Source organism: Borostomias antarcticus (genome assembly GCF_949987555.1).
Source record: "Borostomias antarcticus genome assembly, chromosome: 2".
NCBI lineage: Eukaryota > Metazoa > Chordata > Actinopteri > Stomiiformes > Stomiidae > Borostomias > Borostomias antarcticus.
The window spans coordinates 29,182,743-29,201,793 of NC_140235.1; the positions used below are offsets into that span (position 1 = coordinate 29,182,743).

The 19,051-nt window shown below is 51.2% G+C and overlaps 1 protein-coding gene across 1 annotated transcript in view; it reads left to right on the top strand.

Moving 5' to 3' along the window:
* The window catches only part of lmbr1 (limb development membrane protein 1), a 43,462-nt gene that overhangs the window by 1,020 nt on the left and 23,391 nt on the right, over positions 1 to 19,051 (top strand). The window contains 10 exon segments of the mRNA XM_084451591.1: positions 4,622 to 4,694; positions 5,646 to 5,685; positions 7,034 to 7,173; positions 8,095 to 8,198; positions 16,905 to 17,031; positions 18,011 to 18,015; positions 18,021 to 18,078; positions 18,351 to 18,415; positions 18,872 to 18,914; positions 18,917 to 18,943. Of these exon segments, the coding sequence (XP_084307717.1) occupies positions 4,622 to 4,694; positions 5,646 to 5,685; positions 7,034 to 7,173; positions 8,095 to 8,198; positions 16,905 to 17,031; positions 18,011 to 18,015; positions 18,021 to 18,078; positions 18,351 to 18,415; positions 18,872 to 18,914; positions 18,917 to 18,943 (682 nt within the window).

The following is a 19,051-nucleotide window of genomic DNA, read 5'->3' on the forward strand; positions in this document are numbered from 1 at the left end:
AATTATCTTAAAAGAGCCCGGGGGCTGTCAAATCTTACTGCCTTCCTGCATTGTGTGAGCTGAGTTCAGATGTCATCATCAAGGTGTGAAATGCTTGTTGGCATGCTTCCGCTGTGCTGCACTCGCTTCAAATTATTAGTCAGCCCCCTGCTATGCCTGGGACTCTGATTCTAACTTCACAGTATGTGGGCCAAGTGTTGGTAACCAAATACCAGTGCAGTAAAGCCAGCGGAGGTGTCCTTTGAAGGGTCATGGGGCCCACGACACCTATTAGCAGCAAGAATCATGCAAAACACCCACCTCAGAGAAACTTGGTTGTAGCCTAATTTATTACCAGTATCTGCCTTATCTTACATGAACATGGGTGGGTGTCTTCAGAGGCGTCAAGCAAAGTCATTGTAACTGGCTTTAGGCATAAGGCATAAATATGCGATTGTCAGTTTTGAGGTTGAGCGCGATAAGTGTAACAGGTGTCACTGCGTCGCTCGTAGGTATAGCTCCCTTCCATCCTCACTTGCTCACGCTGGGGTCGAACTCGGGTCCTCTGACTAACAAACACACGTGACCACCTCTCATACGCGGCTTTAGCCAGCTATGCCACCGAAAAGCTAGCGATTCGATTGGTGTGGATGGGCGCCATCATTCGTACTGAGGAGGAGTGAGTTTAACCGATCCAACTCGGTTACATAAGCAAACATTTTTGCCCCACCAGCCTATGCTGTGCTCTTATCTGGACCCGGCCGGACAGTTTATCTACAACCACCACCTTTGACTGCCTGACCCAACTGCGTGGACATGAACATTGCTCCTGTGCTTAGATGTCTCAACTCAGGCCCGGGTCTAGTTTTATATCAACAGGTCACGCTGTTTGGAGTGGAAGCTGCTGTTAGAATGGGTTACTTATGCGATGAGAATTCTTTAAAAGCAGTATTTAACACATTCCAAGCCTTTCTCACACACATGGAGCAGGGACTACAGCCTCCCCAGGGACTACAGCCTCCCCAACAGGGCTCCAGACTGTCACCAATCTGGTGGCAATTGCCACCAAAAATCTGTCCACTGCCACTAAAAAAAAAACATTGGTGGCAGTGCTGCCATTTTCCTCAAAAGAAGATCAGATATCAGATCATCTCTCCTTACATTCAGCCAAACGCAGGCTCTTGGGATCTGCTCTCTGATTTGTCTCAGCTACCTACTGTAGCTAGCTACTGTAGCTAGATATGACAGGACCAACAGCAGTAATCTGGTGGATGTACTGTGCCCGCCCCGTGATTTGGATCAGCTCCGAAATTGAATGGGTTCAAAGTTGTGCCATGCTACACCGATCCACAGAGTGTCAAGAAAACCGGTCTGGTAGTATTAAAGTAATCCTGCTAACAAACGAACGAATGAGCACACACAGCCCCGAAAACATTACTTCCTCAGCCAGACTTCGCCCTGGGCGGAGGTAAAAAAAAATAATCATTTTGTACAATTATAGTAAAATAACATCTGTGAAATAAAAATGTAACGTACAAATAATTAAATACATATTCTAAATATTCACACACACATATATCCACATAGAGGCACACCTAACACAGACTCATGCACGCCCACACGCACAAACGCCCCCGCACGCACACACACACACACACACCTCCTCACCAGGCAAGCGTAAATATAACTGCGATTAGTACGCTAATAAAAATGTTAGTTGCACCTTATTATTGTTTGAAATTTTTTTGTACACACTTTTTTCTGCCACAAAAATTATGTGATACTGCCACTAACTAAACTACACTGCCACCAGTGTAAAATGTTAGTCTCGAGCCCTGCCCAGTTTCCATGTTGTTTTATTATGAATCCAAGAACCCTGCGTTTGTCACAAGTTTTGTTGTCCAGTAGAAAAATGACCGGCCTAGTCCCTGAGGGTCTAGCTTCTCTTCATGGTGGAGGTATCGGCCTATTTCTGTCAGCAGGAATGCGTCTTGTCCGTCCGTGCTCTGCCTCAGTCATCACAGCCCATGTGTTGTGTAACATGGAGATGGTGTTGAGTGTTGTTAAGTGTGGCTGAACGCTGGTGAACGGGCGAAGATGCTTCTAACATTAGTGTCCCTGAGTTGTGGGGGGGAGGGGGGGGATTTTGAACACTGTGGTATTTCTCTTCCCCTACCATGCAGTGGTTAAGGAAGTTGGGGCTTTTGAGTGGCCCCTCTGATTGGCTAGATGATGCTTTGGAGGAGGAAGTGGTTTCACTTTTGAAAAAACAATCAATAATGTAATAGAAAACAAGAAAGAAATGGCCATACTGTATGTTTGTCATTTCTTTGACATTAATGAACAAGCCTTTTGCACGCCTGGGTTAGCATCTGGTACACTAGGTTCGTAGGAGGGAAGTGCAAAATACAAAGCGAAGGTTCCCTGTCTTAGCGTGCACTGTTCATCCCGGCAACGCTTTGGTCCTTTGGCCCTCGTCAGGCGTCACACACCGTGTGCGTGGAGGAACCTCCATTTTGTACTTCCTCTGGACTTCAGCGCAAGGCGAGCTGTTAGCCAGTTGAGTGCAGCACACAGGTTAACATGCGGGCGCGTCTGTCCTGGTGGAAGCAGAGAGGCCAGGGAGCTGTCTGGGAGGGGGCGTGGTGAGGGAACAGGGTGTCTGGGATAGGGCTGTAGGATTGTATCGATACAACGATGTATCGCGGTACGTAGTCTCGCGATACTGTATCGATCTTTCAGCCCGGAGTATCGATACAGCCGGGCGCTGTAAAATAAAAAAAAATAAAAAAAAAAATTTTTTTTTTTTTTTTTTTTTTTGATTTAAATTTTTAAATCCAGTTTAAAAAGCATATTCTACAATATTAAGTTAAAAAAGCATACATATAAATAATTTTGAAAAACCATAAATACTACAATGTTGACAGTTTAAAAAGCATGGATATCAAATGTAAAATATTTATTAGCTAGCTCTCTGTCCAGTCATTGAGTTTGAGTTATCTATATAGTGCATTTGAGCCATTCAGTTTTCAGTCTTGAACACTTAAAATCTTTCAGTAAATGATGTGTGTATCGCAATACGTATCGTATCGTATTGTATCGTGACCTCTGTATCGTGATACGTATCGAATCGTGACCTGTGTATCGTGATGCGTATCGTATCGCGAAATCCAAGATGATATACAGCCCTAGTCTGGGAGGGGGCGTGGTGAGGGAACAGGGTGTCTGGGAGGGGGCGTGGTGAGGGAACAGGGTGTCTGGGAGGGGGCGTGGTGAGGGAACAGGGTGTCTGGGAGGGGGCGTGGTGAGGGAACAGGGTGTCTGGGAGGGGGCGTGGTGAGGGAACAGGGTGTCTGGGAGGCGGCGTGGTGAGGGAACAGGGTGTGTGGGAGGGGGCGTTGTGAGGGAACAGGGTGTCTGGGAGGGGGCGTGGTGAGGGAACAGGGTGTCTGGGAGGGGGCGTGGTGAGGGAACAGGGTGTGTGGGAGGGGGCGTGGTGAGGGAACAGGGTGTCTGGGAGGGGGCGTGGTGAGGGAACAGGGTGTGTGGGAGGGGGCGTTGTGAGGGAACAGGGTGTCTGGGAGGGGGCGTGGTGAGGGAACAGGGTGTCTGGGAGGGGGCGTGGTGAGGGAACAGGGTGTGTGGGAGGGGGCGTTGTGAGGGAACAGGGTGTCTGGGAGGGGGCGTGGTGAGGGAACAGGGTGTCTGGGAGGGGGCGTGGTGAGGGAACAGGGTGTCTGGGAGGGGGTGTGGTGAGGGAACAGGGTGTCTGGGAGGGGGCGTGGTGAGGGAACAGGGTGTCTGGGAGGGGGCGTGGTGAGGGAACAGGGTGTCTGGGAGGGGGCGTGGTGAGGGAACAGGGTGTGTGGGAGGGGGCGTGGTGAGGGAACAGGGTGTCTGGGAGTGGGCGTGGTGAGGGAACAGGGTGTCTGGGAGGCGGCGTGGTGAGGGAACAGGGTGTCTGGGAGGGGGCGTGGTGAGGAAACAGGGTGTCTGGGAGGGGGCGTGGTGAGGGAACAGGGTGTCTGGGAGGGGGCGTGGTGAGGGAACAGGGTGTCTGGGAGGGGGCGTGGTGAGGGAACAGGGTGTCTGGGAGGGGGCGTGGTGAGAGAACAGGGTGTGTGGGAGGGGGCGTGGTGAGGGAACAGGGTGTGTGGGAGGGGGCGTGGTGAGGGAACAGGGTGTCTGGGAGGGGGCGTGGTGAGGGAACAGGGTGTGTGGGAGGGGGCGTTGTGAGGGAACAGGGTGTCTGGGAGGGGGCGTGGTGAGGGAACAGGGTGTCTGGGAGGGGGCGTGGTGAGGGAACAGGGTGTGTGGGAGGGGGCGTGGTGAGGGAACAGGGTGTGTGTAACCTGATCAAGGTCGCATGCATGACTGGCAACCCGTCCATCCATCATGGCGGCCCTATGGAAATAACTCCATGCACTGCCAAGGCCACCTAACGCATGTCCTGACCGCTCACTGCGCTGTCACCGTCAGGGACGTCACTGTCATGGGCACAGACGTATTATAGGCAACATTAGTACTCAGCAAATCGGTTGATCCAAAGCCCATCTGCTACACTGCGCCATGCAGTCTAGCACTCAGCTGTTTGACGCTCACGTCGAATCCTGTCTGATATTCTTCTCTCTTGTCTTTCCAGATCTGTTTCCTAATATTTGCAGTGCTCTACATCGTGTCCTACTGTATAATAACCAGGTACAAAAGGAAAACCGGTAAGTGTGTTTTTCCACTTGGAATGTTGCAATAAAAAGTTTGCTTTGCTCACAAAACGGTCTTTTCCGTGACCCTTCGCACACCTGAGGCGAGTGTGTTCACTGTAAACACAGAGGGTGTTTTTGTTCACGGTGTGTTTGCTCACACAGGCAGACCCCGTGTGTTGAGACAGAATAGACTGGTTGGGTTTACAAACATGCCTGTGTGATGAGCCACACCCAAACTCGTTCCTTGTAATTGTCTAACAGTCCACACTAACTGGCAGTACAAGTTTATTTTTTGGAGCATTTTTATTTGTGTTTTTCTCTCCCTCAAGAGGACGGTGCATGGTCATCATGCCTGACACCTACACTCAGCACGATAACCTCAAACTAGACTTGAGGAAAAAAAGCAAGAATGAGAGACCCAGTAATTATGAACTATACCCCAATTTTCTTGTACAAATATAGATGTCCAGGTCGCCCTAGGCTTCCCTAAACTCATTTAAAAGTAGACCACAATATCCTCTGTGGATTGTTGTGCACTGAAAATCTAGGCTGCTCCTTCCTGTGCACTCAGGTGTCTGGGTTAACCCATCATTTAGGCCTGGATATTTGAATATATCCTTCCTCCCATGTGACCTCTGGTCTGTTTTGATTGGTTAGGTGGAAGCGTGTGGTCCTCCACACAGATGTCCTGTCATATCAGATCAGAAATTTTTATAGATAGAAGGAAGGACTTTTAGGGAATTGAAACAGTATTTTTGACAGGATAGGAAAATGGGACTCTCACACACACACACACACACACACAAAATACAGTATACTCATCACCAGTGATCCAACCAGGGGCGTGTCCTTCTATGGACGTGTCCGTAGACCGTGCTTAGCATATTCTGTGTGTCCTTCTATGGACGTGTCCGTAGACTGTGCTTAGCATGTTCTGTGACTAAACCGCGTTGTGTCCCTCAGACGACCAGGAGGATGAAGATGCCGTCGTCAATAGAATATCGTAAGTGGACCGATGTCAATAAAGCTTGCTTTGAAAACACTCTCATCTCTTTGTAGGGTGGTTTAATGTGACCCGTGGCACACATTGCTCCACACACCCCAGAGCACTGGAACCATTTGCTTTTTCTTGCCCTATGTTTGGTGCCTATAACATTTATCCTGGTTGACCCTGGTGGTGATATTGAAAGGAATGGGCCAAGTTAAGTAATTGGTTCCATCCCAGATTAAAGGAGTTCATTAGTGATGTGTCAGAGTGGTGATGCCGAGGAGCGGAGCAGATGGTTCCTCCTTGGGGCCCCGTCTCCAGATGTACAGGCTGTGACTGGTGCTCTGTCATGGGGGGTTGGACTGAGGGGGATAGATTGACGTTTAGCTCCTAGACACTGAAATCTCCATCTGCTACCAACTCTGCTCTTTAAGGGAAGTGATCTGTGACACCAAATAACTTGATTCCCTCTTTAGGCTCTCCTTATTAATTGTTCTGTCAGGCTGCACACAGACTGACTCTTTTAATGAGAGTTTGAGGCCTAATCCTACACTAATCCCCAAGTGACAGTTACAACAAAGTGTTAACCGTGGAGTAAAATGACAAATGATGTTTAATAGTCGTCTTGCTCTCTTGGCGTCGCCTGCCTTCGCTCCGAATCAGTTTCAATGGGATGATAACAAAATCTTTGTGTTTTATGTGTTTGTTTAACAAAGCTGTGTGATTTCACAGCGAAAGTCGCCCTTTTTATGCTAACGTTCCCCTTTCTTTGTGTGTTTGCTTGTTTATATGCCGGTGTGTGTCTGTGTGTATGTGTCTGTGTGTATATGTGTGTGTGTGTATGTCTCTCTGTCTGTGTTTATCTTCTGCCTGTCTGTGCTATGTTTGTGTCTTTCTTTGTATGTGTGTGTGTGTCTGTGTGCGTGTGTGTCTGTGTGTGTGTTTGTGTGTGTCTGTGTGCGTCTATGTGTGTGTGTTTGTGTCTGTGTGTGTGTGTCTGTGTGTGTGTGTGCATGTGTGTGTCTGTGGTGTGTGTGTCTGTCTGTATGTGTCTGTGTATATATGTCTGTGTGTGTGTGTGTATGTGTCTGTGTGTATATATGTCTGTGTGTGTGTGTGCATGTGTGTGTGTCTGTGGTGTGTGTGTGTGTCTGTGTGTATGTGTCTGTGTGTATATATGTCTGTGTGTGTGTGTGTCTGTGTGTATGTGTCTGTGTGTATATATGTCTGTGTGTGTGTGTGTGTGTGTGTCTGTGTGTATGTGTCTGTGTGTATATATTTATGTGTGTGTGTGTGTGTCTGTGTGTATGTGTGTGTGTGTATATATGTCTGTGTGTGTGTGTGTGTGTGGCTCCATCCACAGACTCTACCTGTGCACCTTCACGCTGGCAGTGTCAGGGGGCTCCGTGTTCCTCCTGCCCTTCTCTATCATTAGTAATGAGATCCTCCTCTCCTTCCCCAAAAACTACTACATTCAGTGGCTCAATGGCTCCCTCATTCATGGTCAGTAGTTCACATTTCATCCTTTCCGCTTATTCGTTCAAATTGATTCTACTTTGTGCTTGCTGTAGCTGACTAAAGGCTAGTTAGTAATTGAATCACTAACCATATGTAAAATAACAGAAAGTGCTTTGTATGAAGGCTAGGCTATTGTGGGATAGTGTACCTTTACCCTCTAGAGCAGTGGTTCTCAACTGGTGGAGCCTCAGGACCCACATTTTTCCTTATCATGAAGTCGCGACCCAAATTTATTCCACAGCACTCAAATTTATTCCACAAAAATAGAAAAAGTCTGTGATACATAACACAACATTGGCACACGCTAAGGTTGGCCCACTTCCTGTCATGTCTCGTAAATAAATTATTGAATTGAATTGTGTGTCCTGCAAAATAAAAACCCTACATTTTCTCTCTAAATATATATATATTTTAAAATCCCTTAAAAGAAAAGAAAAGGGAAACCACCCACGAGGCCGCGACCCAATCAAAACGGCTCCGCGACCCACCTTAGGGTCGCGACCCACCAGTTGAGAAACGCTGCTCTATAGCATGTCCATAACTTCTTAAGTTCTTGAGTTCTTAACTACGCTCAGGCAGGTGTGTTGGTGCAGGTGGTTTGAACGAAAGCTCCAAAAAAAGTATTTAGTTCCAGCTATTTTAGCCAGTGGTGTGGTGCTTGTCCTTTCAGCCACAAGGTGGCGTCAGAGTCCATCACTTTCCTGCCGGGCTCTTAGAGAAGCCTCTTGAGCGTGTCATGTCCCCCGCAGGCCTGTGGAACCTGGTGTCGCTGTTCTCTTGAGCGTGTCATGTCCCCCGCAGGCCTGTGGAACCTGGTGTCGCTGTTCTCTTGAGCGTGTCATGTCCCCCGCAGGCCTGTGGAACCTGGTGTCGCTGTTCTCTTGAGCGTGTCATGTTCCCCCGCAGGCCTGTGGAACCTGGTGTCGCTGTTCTCCAACCTCTGTCTCTTCGTCCTGATGCCCTTCGCCTACTTCTTCCTGGAGTCTGAGGGATTCGCCGGATCCAAAAAGGTACAGCGCCCGCCGCCATTCCACACCCGCCACCCTGGTCACGCGCTCATGAAGGAGCTCCGTAGCCGATGATGATGATGATGATGATGATGATTGGTGTCAAATGACAGTTGGGTTTTCGCTGAAATTTTGGATGATTTCTCTGTTGCGTCTGTAGTGTCCTTACAAGGGCTCTATCTCACTGTAGTGTTTGTGCCGGTCTGCCTGTGTGTGTGTGTGTGTGTGTGTGTGTGTGTGTGTGTGTGTGTGTGTGTGTGTGTGTGTGTGTGTGTGTTCTTGTCGGTCGTCATATCTGTCTGCCTGTCTGCGACTTGCATGGGTTTGTCTGTCTGTCTTTCTGCTGGTGTGTGTGTGTGCGCGTGTAGGCCTCATGTCTGCGTCTTGCATGGGTTTGTATCTGTCTGCCTGTCTGTCTCTGTCTGTCTGTCTGTCTGTCTGTCTGTCTGCCTGTCTGTCTGTCTGTCTGTCTCTGTCTGTCTGTCTGTCTGTACTCCTCCTCCTGTGTGTGTCTCTGTCTTTCTGCTCCTTGTGTCTGTCCGTACGCGTAGGCCTCACATCTGCGTCTGTCCATCCCGTCCGTGCGAGCGGCAGGTGCCTGTCCTGTTCCCCCCCCCCACGGGCCCTCGTCCGTCCTCCGTCCGTCCCCGGCACCGCGGTCCCGCTCATTAACCTCAAGACAGGGCGGGGGCCTGGTCTACAGCCAGCGCCACATCCTGACAAGCCGCTCCAATAAGGCGCAGACGCTTCAACACCGCGGCATCGGCCCCCGTGATTTAGGGCCTGATTCAACCCGCCCACCAAGCACCCCCCCCCACCACCACCCCACCACCCCACCCCGGCCCCCCTCTAAAATAAAAACTTCAAAAGGACAGGCTAATAATCGAGTTGTAAGGCCCAGCGAACTTCCTTGTTTAATTGATTACCCCGAAGAGAGGGGCCGGGGCCCGTGTCCCAGGGAAGTCCATAAACATGAAGCAACATGACGGCACAATAGAGGGGGGGTCTGGAGAGAGAGAGAGAGAGAGGGGGGGAGGGGTTAGGGGGGTAAGATTTACTTGTAATACGCCTCTATCCTGTGTCACAGTTTGAAACCTCTCTCTGGTTCATGTCCCTCCCCGGCCAAGCGGACGTAAAAAATTAGTCGGCACTGTAGTTTACGGCCCGATTTTTCATATCCACCCGGGTCTGCTAATTTGTTTCGCTGGGATTTGTTTTTAATAAAGGGCAGACCCCGATTGGGAGGAAGTGGAACGCTGGGCCTCTTGTCACTCTTTATGCCTTTTGTGCTCTTTCGCTTCGGACGGGGCTGTTTCTCGCTACTGATCATCCATAAATTTGCTCAGAGGAAGTACTGTTTAATGTTGGCTACACATGCAAGTATATTTTGTGTGTGTGTGTGTGTGAAGGGGTGAGGGCTGCGGTCTTGTTCGACAGGGGGCGGGAAAAGCCCCCCTCTCCACCCCACCGAGTCAATCAAAGGCTCCACAGCTAGGCGAACGCGAGTGGTTGATCTAGGACGTTTTTATAATGTGATATTAGCCCTCTGTCCAGTAAGAGCATTTCGACTACAATCTCATGGGGTTTTATGTGGTCGTGGTGATGTTATGGCACTGCGAGTTCCTTTGACCGCGGAAATGAAGTGGATGATGAATTTAACGGGTAACGGTGCAAGTCAGGTTTTTCATGTGGCTTGGTTTACGTTTGACGAGGTACTAAAGGACTCGGCCAGAATCAAGATTAAAATTTGGATGTTTTTTTTTGGGGGGGGGGGTGGTGTTTGCAGTTCCGCTGCTCAGAAGCTCCTAGGCCCTGGGTGATTAATAGTTTAGCAAATTGTCCAAATTGCGGATGGATGGGAGTGACTTAGGGCTGAAATGTTAGATGTTATGATCCGGCTTTATTTGCTAGCATAAAATGTCTCCCAACCTTAACTCTTCCCTGTTAATAAGACTCTCGCTCCCCCGGTCTGTGCAGAAAAGATGAATTTCTAAACGGGCGAAAAGCACTTTTAAATTCATTGCAGGGGAGTGGAAGGTTTTTAAATGTCATCTTATAGTTGAGCTATCTGGCTCCTGGTCTGGTTGCAGGACAGCCTGTCCCAGGCGGTCGCTGCTCTCTGCTCACTCTTCAGACAGCAGAACATTCTAGAACCAACACGCTTTCATAGGGTTTGATCATCTGTTAGGAAACCAGCATGCTGTTTAAGCGCTGTGTTTCATGTGATGTAGAGATGTCAAGCATCTGGGAGGTGAATAGACTTGCCACCAGCAGATGGCATTGTTATGATGGTGGACATCACCGTCATGGCCTCCCTGACACCCGACAGACACCCGACAGACACCAGACAGACACCCGACAGACACCCGACAGACACCCGACAGACACCAGACAGACACCAGACAGACACCCGACAGACACCCGACAGACACCCGACAGGCACCCGACAGACACCCGACAGACACCCGACAGGCACCAGACAGACACCCTCCATGTCCTCTCTGAGAGTCAGGTACCTAACTGGGCCCGCTAATAATATTCCATCAAGTGATACTATAAAGAACTTTTAACGCTATGATCGGACAGTTGGAATATTCTAACGTTGGCTTCCTCAAATTATGAATGGATGGAGGAGTTATTGTCACAAGTGCAATCGCGGTAACTTCCTGGTTGTAAATGTTGTAGTGAGACAGGCGCGTCGGAACAAGGAAAGCCGTGTGTTTCGTTTGTTACGGGGGGGGGGGGGGGCGTCCTCCCGGCCTTCAACCGCCACCATATTGAAACGTGGGCCGGTTTCTCCTGAGCGTAGAGAAAGGAGAGTGACCCGCAGACTGACCCAGCGACGGGCCAGCAGGTTTCATCTGCTAGTTAAAGAAGCCGCTCATCAATCTAACCGGCTAAGTCCTAAACCGCCGCCGCCAAGCCCAGTGTGTTTACTGTGGGGAGAGGAGGGGTGTCAGGGAGGGGAAAACCGCGCCGTGTTACTAAGATACTCTCTTTGTTGGGGGGGGGGGGGCCCCCACAATAGGGCCCAGGATATTTATTTCAAATCGTCCCTCGCGCGCACGGACATTTTTCCCAGGCCTTCTCGCAGGGCAGAGCCGGCCGGAGAATATAAAGTGCTGTTTACACACCTTCCTCTAAGGTCAGAATGTCCCCCCTAAACCCAGACCCGTTACAATGTCCGTTACCATGGCAACATATTGGTTTGTGAGGAGAATTTTTGTAAATTTTTTTTAGCACACTGTTCGGGAATTTTGTCCCCTTACAGGTTTTTTTCAAACCAAACGTTCAATTTCAAGTCTATATATTTTGACCAAATTATCTTTTATCATCTTTCAAATGTTCTTGTATGTTTTGTCTTTTTTTTTTGGTCTTTTTTTATTTATTTCTTTTAGCCGGGAGTGTTTCGGTTGATGCGTACCTTGTACCGGGTCTCGGACTGCATGTTTCACGTGTCTGTGATGAGCCTTAAATACATCAATGAGGGATGAGCTCTCCGAAAAGTCTCATCTACTGTATTGCTTTGAACTGCGTTGCTAGTTGGGTATGCTAGCCGAGGTTGCTGTTTGTTTACCAACAACAAGCTGCTACTATCTGTCCTCGGACATAACCCCTGCTCTGACAGAACCCAGGTGACGGTCATTCATCCTTTGAGGACTTATCAGCCTGACACCCACTAGTAATTACAAAAAGCTGTCATCACTGTAGGGCCAATAAAGCTTTCGGGAAACATTAAAAAAAACAAAAAAGTACGGAAGTGACTTCCTCCTTGTTAAAGTCCCGTTTGGTTCGGACTCTCGTCTGATACACTGGCCATGCTGGCCTGCCAAGGTCTCGGGGCTCATTTCAAAGGCTTTTACACAAAGACGGGGGGAAAAAAACGACGTTGGTGGAGTATGATTTTTACGGCATTGTTTTTTCCCCTCGACGACAAATCGGCCCCCGCCCGTACGAAGTGAGGCGAATCGTTTCCCATGCGCCGTGTCATTGAAGTCTTATTAAAGGGACTCCTTAGAAGTTCATTCTGCAGGTTTTTTTTTTTTACAGGGCATGGGGAGTGTCGTTCTCTCCGGCGACTCCCTCTCTGCTTTCTGTCTCTGACACGGTCAGTGTGGCTGTGCTGGGGGTGGGGGGTTGGGGGGGCATGAAGGATACACTAATAAGGTCCCTGGGCATCTGGTGTGTCTTTAGCCAGAGGGAAGTGCACCGGCCTGGAGTGTGAGAGGATCTGACGCGCGCACACACACGCGCGCGCACACACACACACACACACACACACACACACACACACACGGCCTTGTCAGTTAGTAGAAGGATGAGCAGTGGGCCGATCTCTGCCAGCGCCTGCTGACCTGCGGCAGATTGATGGGGGTCCCTAGAAAGATCCTGTGCTTCTCTCTCTCTCTCTCTCTCTCTCTCTCTCTCTCTACTCTCTCCCTAATTCTCTCTCTCTCTCTCCTCTCTCCCTAATTCTCTCTCTCTCTCTCCCTAATTCTGTCTCTCTCTCTCCTCTCTCCCTAATTCTCTCTCTCTCCTCTCCCTAATTCTCTCTCTCTCTCTCTCTCTCTCTCTCTCTCTCTCTCTCTGTCTCTCTCTCTCTCTCTCCCCTCTCTCCCTAATTCTCTCTCTCTCTCTATCTCTCTCTCTCTCTCTCCTCTCTCCCTAATTCTCTCTCTCTCTCTCTATCTCTCTCTCTCTCTCCTCTCTCCCTAATTCTCTCTCTCTCTCTCTCTCTCTCTCTCTCTCCCCTCTCCCTAATTCTCTGTCTCTCTCTCTCTCTCTCTCTCTCCTCTCTCCCTAATTCTCTCCATCTCTCTCTCTCACTGTCATGCCCCCCCTGTATTCCATCTTACTGTTCACAGTTCAGTTTTCCTCTTAGTCTCCTCTCCACCTCCGCTGAGCTGCTCTCTCCCCTCCGTCATCCCTCCCCTCATCCATCCCTCTCATCCCTCTCTTCCTGCCCGCCCCGCTGATGTAGAAGGCTGGTCCGCGGCGGCACAATGACCCCCAGACAGATCCTCTCCGTCCGATGCAGGGAGACGCAGGCGGGCCTATTGTCCTCCAGCTCCTTTAGTTCCTCCTAACGGTGGGGGGGGGGGGGGGGGGGTGTATTGACATTAGGCTCCCAGCGATTGAGAGTTCTTGGGCACCGGGGGTTGGCGCTTTTGGGAGCTGGTTGTGCGAATGTGTGTGTCTTGCATCTGCACGAGTGCTTTGTGTTTGGTTGGTGTGTGCGTATTATTCGTACGCCGTCGTGTATTTTTTTCGGAGCAGTCACCTCTCCCTCAGGGCCACACACACACACACACGCACACACACACGCATCCCATTTCTTCGAAGTCCGCTGGCTGGCTCGGCGTCTCTCCCGTAGCTAGCCAGCCCCGCGGCCGCTCGTCCTCGGTGGTGTGAGGAACGGCGAGATGCTGAATCTTTCAGGGAGGCGCTATATATAGAGGCCAACGCATTTAGAACGGCAAGAATAGAACGTTCCGGCGCGCGCTCTGGATAGCGCAGCGCAGGTCTCCTTTTCTCCCCCCTCCCACTTCTCTGAACAGAGAGACCGTCTCTGTTCATCCGCCGGCACCGACGAGGACATCTCCCATTTGTCTTGAAACGGACGACGACGCGCGTCTAGCTGTCGAACGGTTTGTAACGGAGATTCGAGACCGGCGCCGGGAAGACGGGCCGGTATCGAGGCCGTCTAACGTTGACCCCGGTACGAGAGGGGAGAACTCAACCCTCCGGAGGTCCAGGCCTCTGTTTCCCCTCGATGCTCGGTCAATCCCCCCCCCCCCCCTCCAGACGGGGGTCCAGGACCAGAGACGATACCGTAGCCGAGCAGGTGACGAGCGTCGTCTTTGCCCTGAATGATCTGAATGGGTAATGGTTCTTATAAATGATTGAGAGAGCCAGGCCCGCCCTGTAGGGAATAATACTTGTCCGGCGCCGCATTGGGCCGCCACTTAAGGCGGACTGGGGCGCCCGAGCGGACGCGGCGCCCCCCCCACCCCCCTCCCCCCGGGGGCGCTGTCCGCCCGCCGCGCCTCCTTAAGAGGGCGGGAGCGAGCGGGACACGGCCCCGAGTCCCTGAAAGCATTCCTGGTCTTCCCACCTCCTCACTCACCTCTGGGGGGAGGGAGAGAGAGAGAGAGAGAGAGAGAGAGAGAGGGGGGGAGGGAATGAGGGAGAGAGAGATGGAGAGAGAGAGAGGGGGGAGGGAGGGAGGGAGAGGGAGGGAGGGAGAGAGAAAGAGAGAGGCGCTGAGATGACAACTCCTCTCATCCGCCGTCTCTATTGCTCCCTCTCTCCCTCCCTCTTTCTCCCCCCCCCTCCTCCCCTCCTCCTCCCTCCCTCCCTGGGTGCCGAGACCTCCTCCTCGGTAGACGGCCCGTCCCCGCAGTGAGACGCCAGACCGCAGCGTCGCCCTTGCCCCCTGGGACCAACGGCGGGCAGGAGGGAGGGATGATGAAGGCCGTTATCTCTCTGGGACGGGGGGACGATGCGGGGCCTGTTTCCCAAAGACTGTTTTCCCGCCGGGGCTTCGGGCGAGGGGGGGTCGGGTACGGCTGGACTCGTCGGTGCCCGGCGTGGCCACCTGGGGGCGCTCCAGAACCCTAGACGCTTCCGGCTGTGCTAGAACATTCTACACAGAGAGGTCCGCTTCACTCTGAGCTGTAGGAGAGAAGAGAGATGGATGGAGGGAGGAAAATAAAGATCGTGGGACAGGGAGAGAGAGAGAGACAGAGAGAGAGAGAGAGAGACAGAGAGAGAGAGACTCAGAGACAGAGAGAGACGGAGAGAGAGAGACAGAGAGAGAGAGAGAGTCACACAGAGAGAGAGACATAGAGAGGCAGACGGACAGTCTTTGGCAATATTTACTGTACAGTATGTCATGCCAATAAAGCTATTTAAATTGAATTGAGACAGAGAGAGGCAGAGAGAGACACAGAGGCAGAGAGAGACACAGAGGCAGAGAGAGACACAGAGGCAGAGAGAGAGACAGAGGCAGAGAGAGACACAGAGGCAGAGAGAGACACAGAGGCAGAGAGAGACACAGAGGCAGAGAGAGACACAGGCAGAGAGAGAGCTGGTGTTATTGAATGCAGGCGTCTGTGGGGACGCACAGGAAGTGGTGAGGCGCAGCTCTAGAACCTCCACACGACGGATCACTATCAGAGTGGTGATGATGGGAGGGCCATGAGGATAAGGATGAGGATGAGGATGAGGATGACCATCTAGAAGGTGATAAGGACGGAGGGAGGAGAAGGATGATGATGATGATGATGGCGGCGGCAGTGGTGGTGGTGGAGTAGAACAGTGTCCAGTCCGAGTCTCGGGATCGTCTGTGCGCGACGTGTGTGTGTGTGTGTGTGTGTGTGTTTCCCGTCACACACGGCGGACGGCAACATCTTCAAAGAGCTCGCCGCCCCTCCGGCCCGTGAGCGTTACACTGACCAGCGCCCCCAGACGCCATGTCCTCCCACGCATCAGCAGATACTACAAATTGATCACATGTAACCAATTTCAGCCCACCGCAACCCACACACACACCCCTGTCAGCCCCCCTTTCTGCTTTGTAGCCTAAGTGTGTGTGATGGATATGATATCTCCCGTGTTGGACAGGGGGGCTCTCCGACCAGGGGGCGGGGTAAGGGGGGGGCGGGGCAAGAGAGGGCGGGGCAAGTGGGGGGGGCGGGGAACCCGGGTTCTGTGTGAACAGGTAGAGGAGGGCTTTATTAAGATGGGGTAAGAGGGGAACCCGGGTTCTGTGTGAACAGGTAGAGGAGGGCTTTATTAAGATGGGGTTGGAGGGGAACCCGGGTTCTGTGTGAACAGGTAGAGGAGGGCTTTATTAAGATGGGGTAAGAGGGGAACCCGGGTTCTGTGTGAACAGGTAGAGGAGGGCTTTATTAAGATGGGGTTAGAGGGGAACCTGGGTTCTGTGTGAACAGGTAGAGGAGGGCTTTATTAAGCACTCAGCGGTTTGTGACCCGGAAAACCCAAATTACCCCCACCAGCCCCTGTCTGTCCGGGCTGGGGGGCGGGCAGCGTTGAGGGGGGGGGGGGGGGGTAGTCGGACACAGATGTTGGCCCACTGCTCTTCGCCGCAGACAGTAGCACAAACCGGGAGAGGCGATGCACACACACGCGCGCGCACACACACACACACACACACACACACACACACACACACACACACACACACACACAGCGTCCCTCGCTGCGTTCTGGAGCTCACTCTGGTTAGACCTGGGGTACTTTATAGACCCCAATTTATGCTTGTATAAAAGCGAGCCTTAACATGGATCTGCCTGTGATGGTTTACGTGGGACCGCCGGGCCCCATGGGAGCGAGCAGAGCTGATGTGGTTTGATACGAGGGGGCTGGATTAGCAGGGTGCTTTTATGGAGAGACCTAAGAGTGGTTTTAGCCAGGCCTCGCCTCCTGTGCACTGGCTGCTCCGAGGCCTGCTCAGTCAGAACCTGGTCTGTGTGTCCGTCACGAACTACGAGGGAGTTTTCTAAAGTGGGCGGTCGAGGACTTCACAGTGGGTCTGCATGCTTTAATCTTGCCACTCGTTGACTTAGGACCTCATTGTTGATTTCTCTTCTCTCTCTCTCTCTCTCTCTTCACCTGTGTGTGTGTGTGTGTGCGTGTGTGTGTGTGTGCGTGTGTGTGTGTGCGTGTGTGTGTGTACGCTCGCAGGGCATCAGGTCGCGAGTTCTGGAGACCTTTGTGATGCTCTTCCTGCTGGCGCTGCTCATCCTGGGCATCGTGTGGGTGGCGTCCGCGCTCATCGACAACGACGCCGCCAGCATGGAGTCGCTCTACGGTCTGTCGCAGAGATCAGTGCCCCCCCCCCCGAAGGCGCCGTATGCGTGTTCCGGCCGCGCAGATTACGGATTACGGGCGGGCCTAGATAAAAAAAAAAAATATATATATAATAATTGTATAATGCGTTTGGATTTATTTTATTACTGTTTGATGTTTTTCTTCTGTTTTGTTTGTAACCAGGGCGCCATTGAAAATGAGACCCTGTTCTCCATTTGCTTTATTCACCTCAGCTGCCATATTGGTCAGTCTGAAGTAGTTGGTGGTACGGATGCGGAAGTTCCCGTTGACTTCAATGTTAAAAGTTCACTGTAAAAACACCACTTCAAGAACCCAAATAGTCAAAATAACAGGCTGAATACACTATCGGGGTGACAAACTCATCATTACCAGACTCTGATTGTTTTTCACCGCTGTTATTTTTGCGTATGGAAATACATGTGAGTGAACGCAGCAAACGGCTAACTATGGCTCATTCACCTCCATGTATTTCCAAACGCGAAAACAACTGCAGTGAAAAACAATCAGAGTCTGGTAATGATGAGTTTGTAACCCCGATAGTGTATTCAGCCTGCTATTTTGACTCTTTGGGTTCTTGAAGTGGTGTTTTTATAGTGAACTTTTAACATTTAAGTCAACGGGCACTTCCGCATCCGTACCACCAACTACGTCAGACTGACCAATATGGCAGCGGAAGTGAATAAAGCGAATGGGCTCCCCTGGTAAAATAAAGGTTAAAAAGCACCCCAAAAAAGAAAGCCCCAAAAAAAAGTCTCCACTGAAAGTACTTCTTAGTTCTTAGCTAGACTTAATTGTCTAACTTATTTGTGTCCAGAAAACTGGTTCTTATGACCTCTCTCTCTCTCTCCCTCTCATTCTCTCTCTTTCTCACTCTCTCCCTCTCATTCTCTCTCTCTCTCCCTCTCATTCTCTCTCTCTCTCTCTCTCTCTCTCTCTCTCCCTCCCTCCCTCCCTGTCAGATCTCTGGAGTTTTACCTTCCATACCTCTACTCCTGTATATCCCTGATGGGAGGATTGCTCCTGCTCAGTAAGTATTGGGGTGGGATCGTACGCTGACTGACTGAAGTAGGGCCCAGACAACCTTTGCTCCAACACACACACGTACGTACTTGGATTGAGACGTTTCGACCCACAACTATCAAACAAGTGGGATCATACAGCACTCACGTTAAAGAGAATATGACCTGTTGGGTGCTGTCGAGTGTGACATGAGGAAATACAGTGAATGACTTGATGGACTTGATCAGAAGTGTTTTACCTGTGACGCCATTTTGTTTGTTTGTTTGTTTGTGTCTCTAGTGTGTACACCGGTGGGGCTGTCCAGGATGTTTACAGTCATGGGCCAGTTGCTAGTAAAACCAACGGTGAGAACTACTCAGCAGTACTAGGCAGATTAACCAACTAGTTAACTCGACTAGTGTTGGATGATGCAGCCTACTTGCCTGCACACACACACACACACACACACACTGCGATGGAGGACTACAAATACGTCACCAATTCGTCCTTCCATCTGCCATCTCTCCGGCCTCACATCGGGCCTAATTATAACCCATTTATCTCTCTCTCCTTCTCTCTCTCCCTCTCTCCTCTCTCCCTCCCTCCCTCTCTCTCTCTCCCTCCCTCTCTCTCTCTCTCTCTCTCTCTCTCTCCCCTCTCCCTCCCTCCCTCCCTCCCTCCCTCCCTCCCTCCCTCCCTCTCTCTCTCTCTCCCTCTCTCTCTCTCCCTCCCTCCCTCCCTCTCTCTCCCTCCCTCCCTCCCTCCCTCCCTCCCTCCCTCCCTCCCTCCCTCCCTCCCTCCCTCCCTCCCTCCTCTCTCAGATATTGGAGGACCTGGATGAGCAGATTTACTGCATCCATTTGCAGGAGAGGCCCTTCGGAGGAGATTAACCGGTGCGTGTGCAGGGAGACGTGTTACTGGAGAGGGGAGGTGACCGGCCCCATCGGGTGTGATGGAGCACGCCGCGCTGGAATCAATTAGCATTGACAAATCAGCTACAC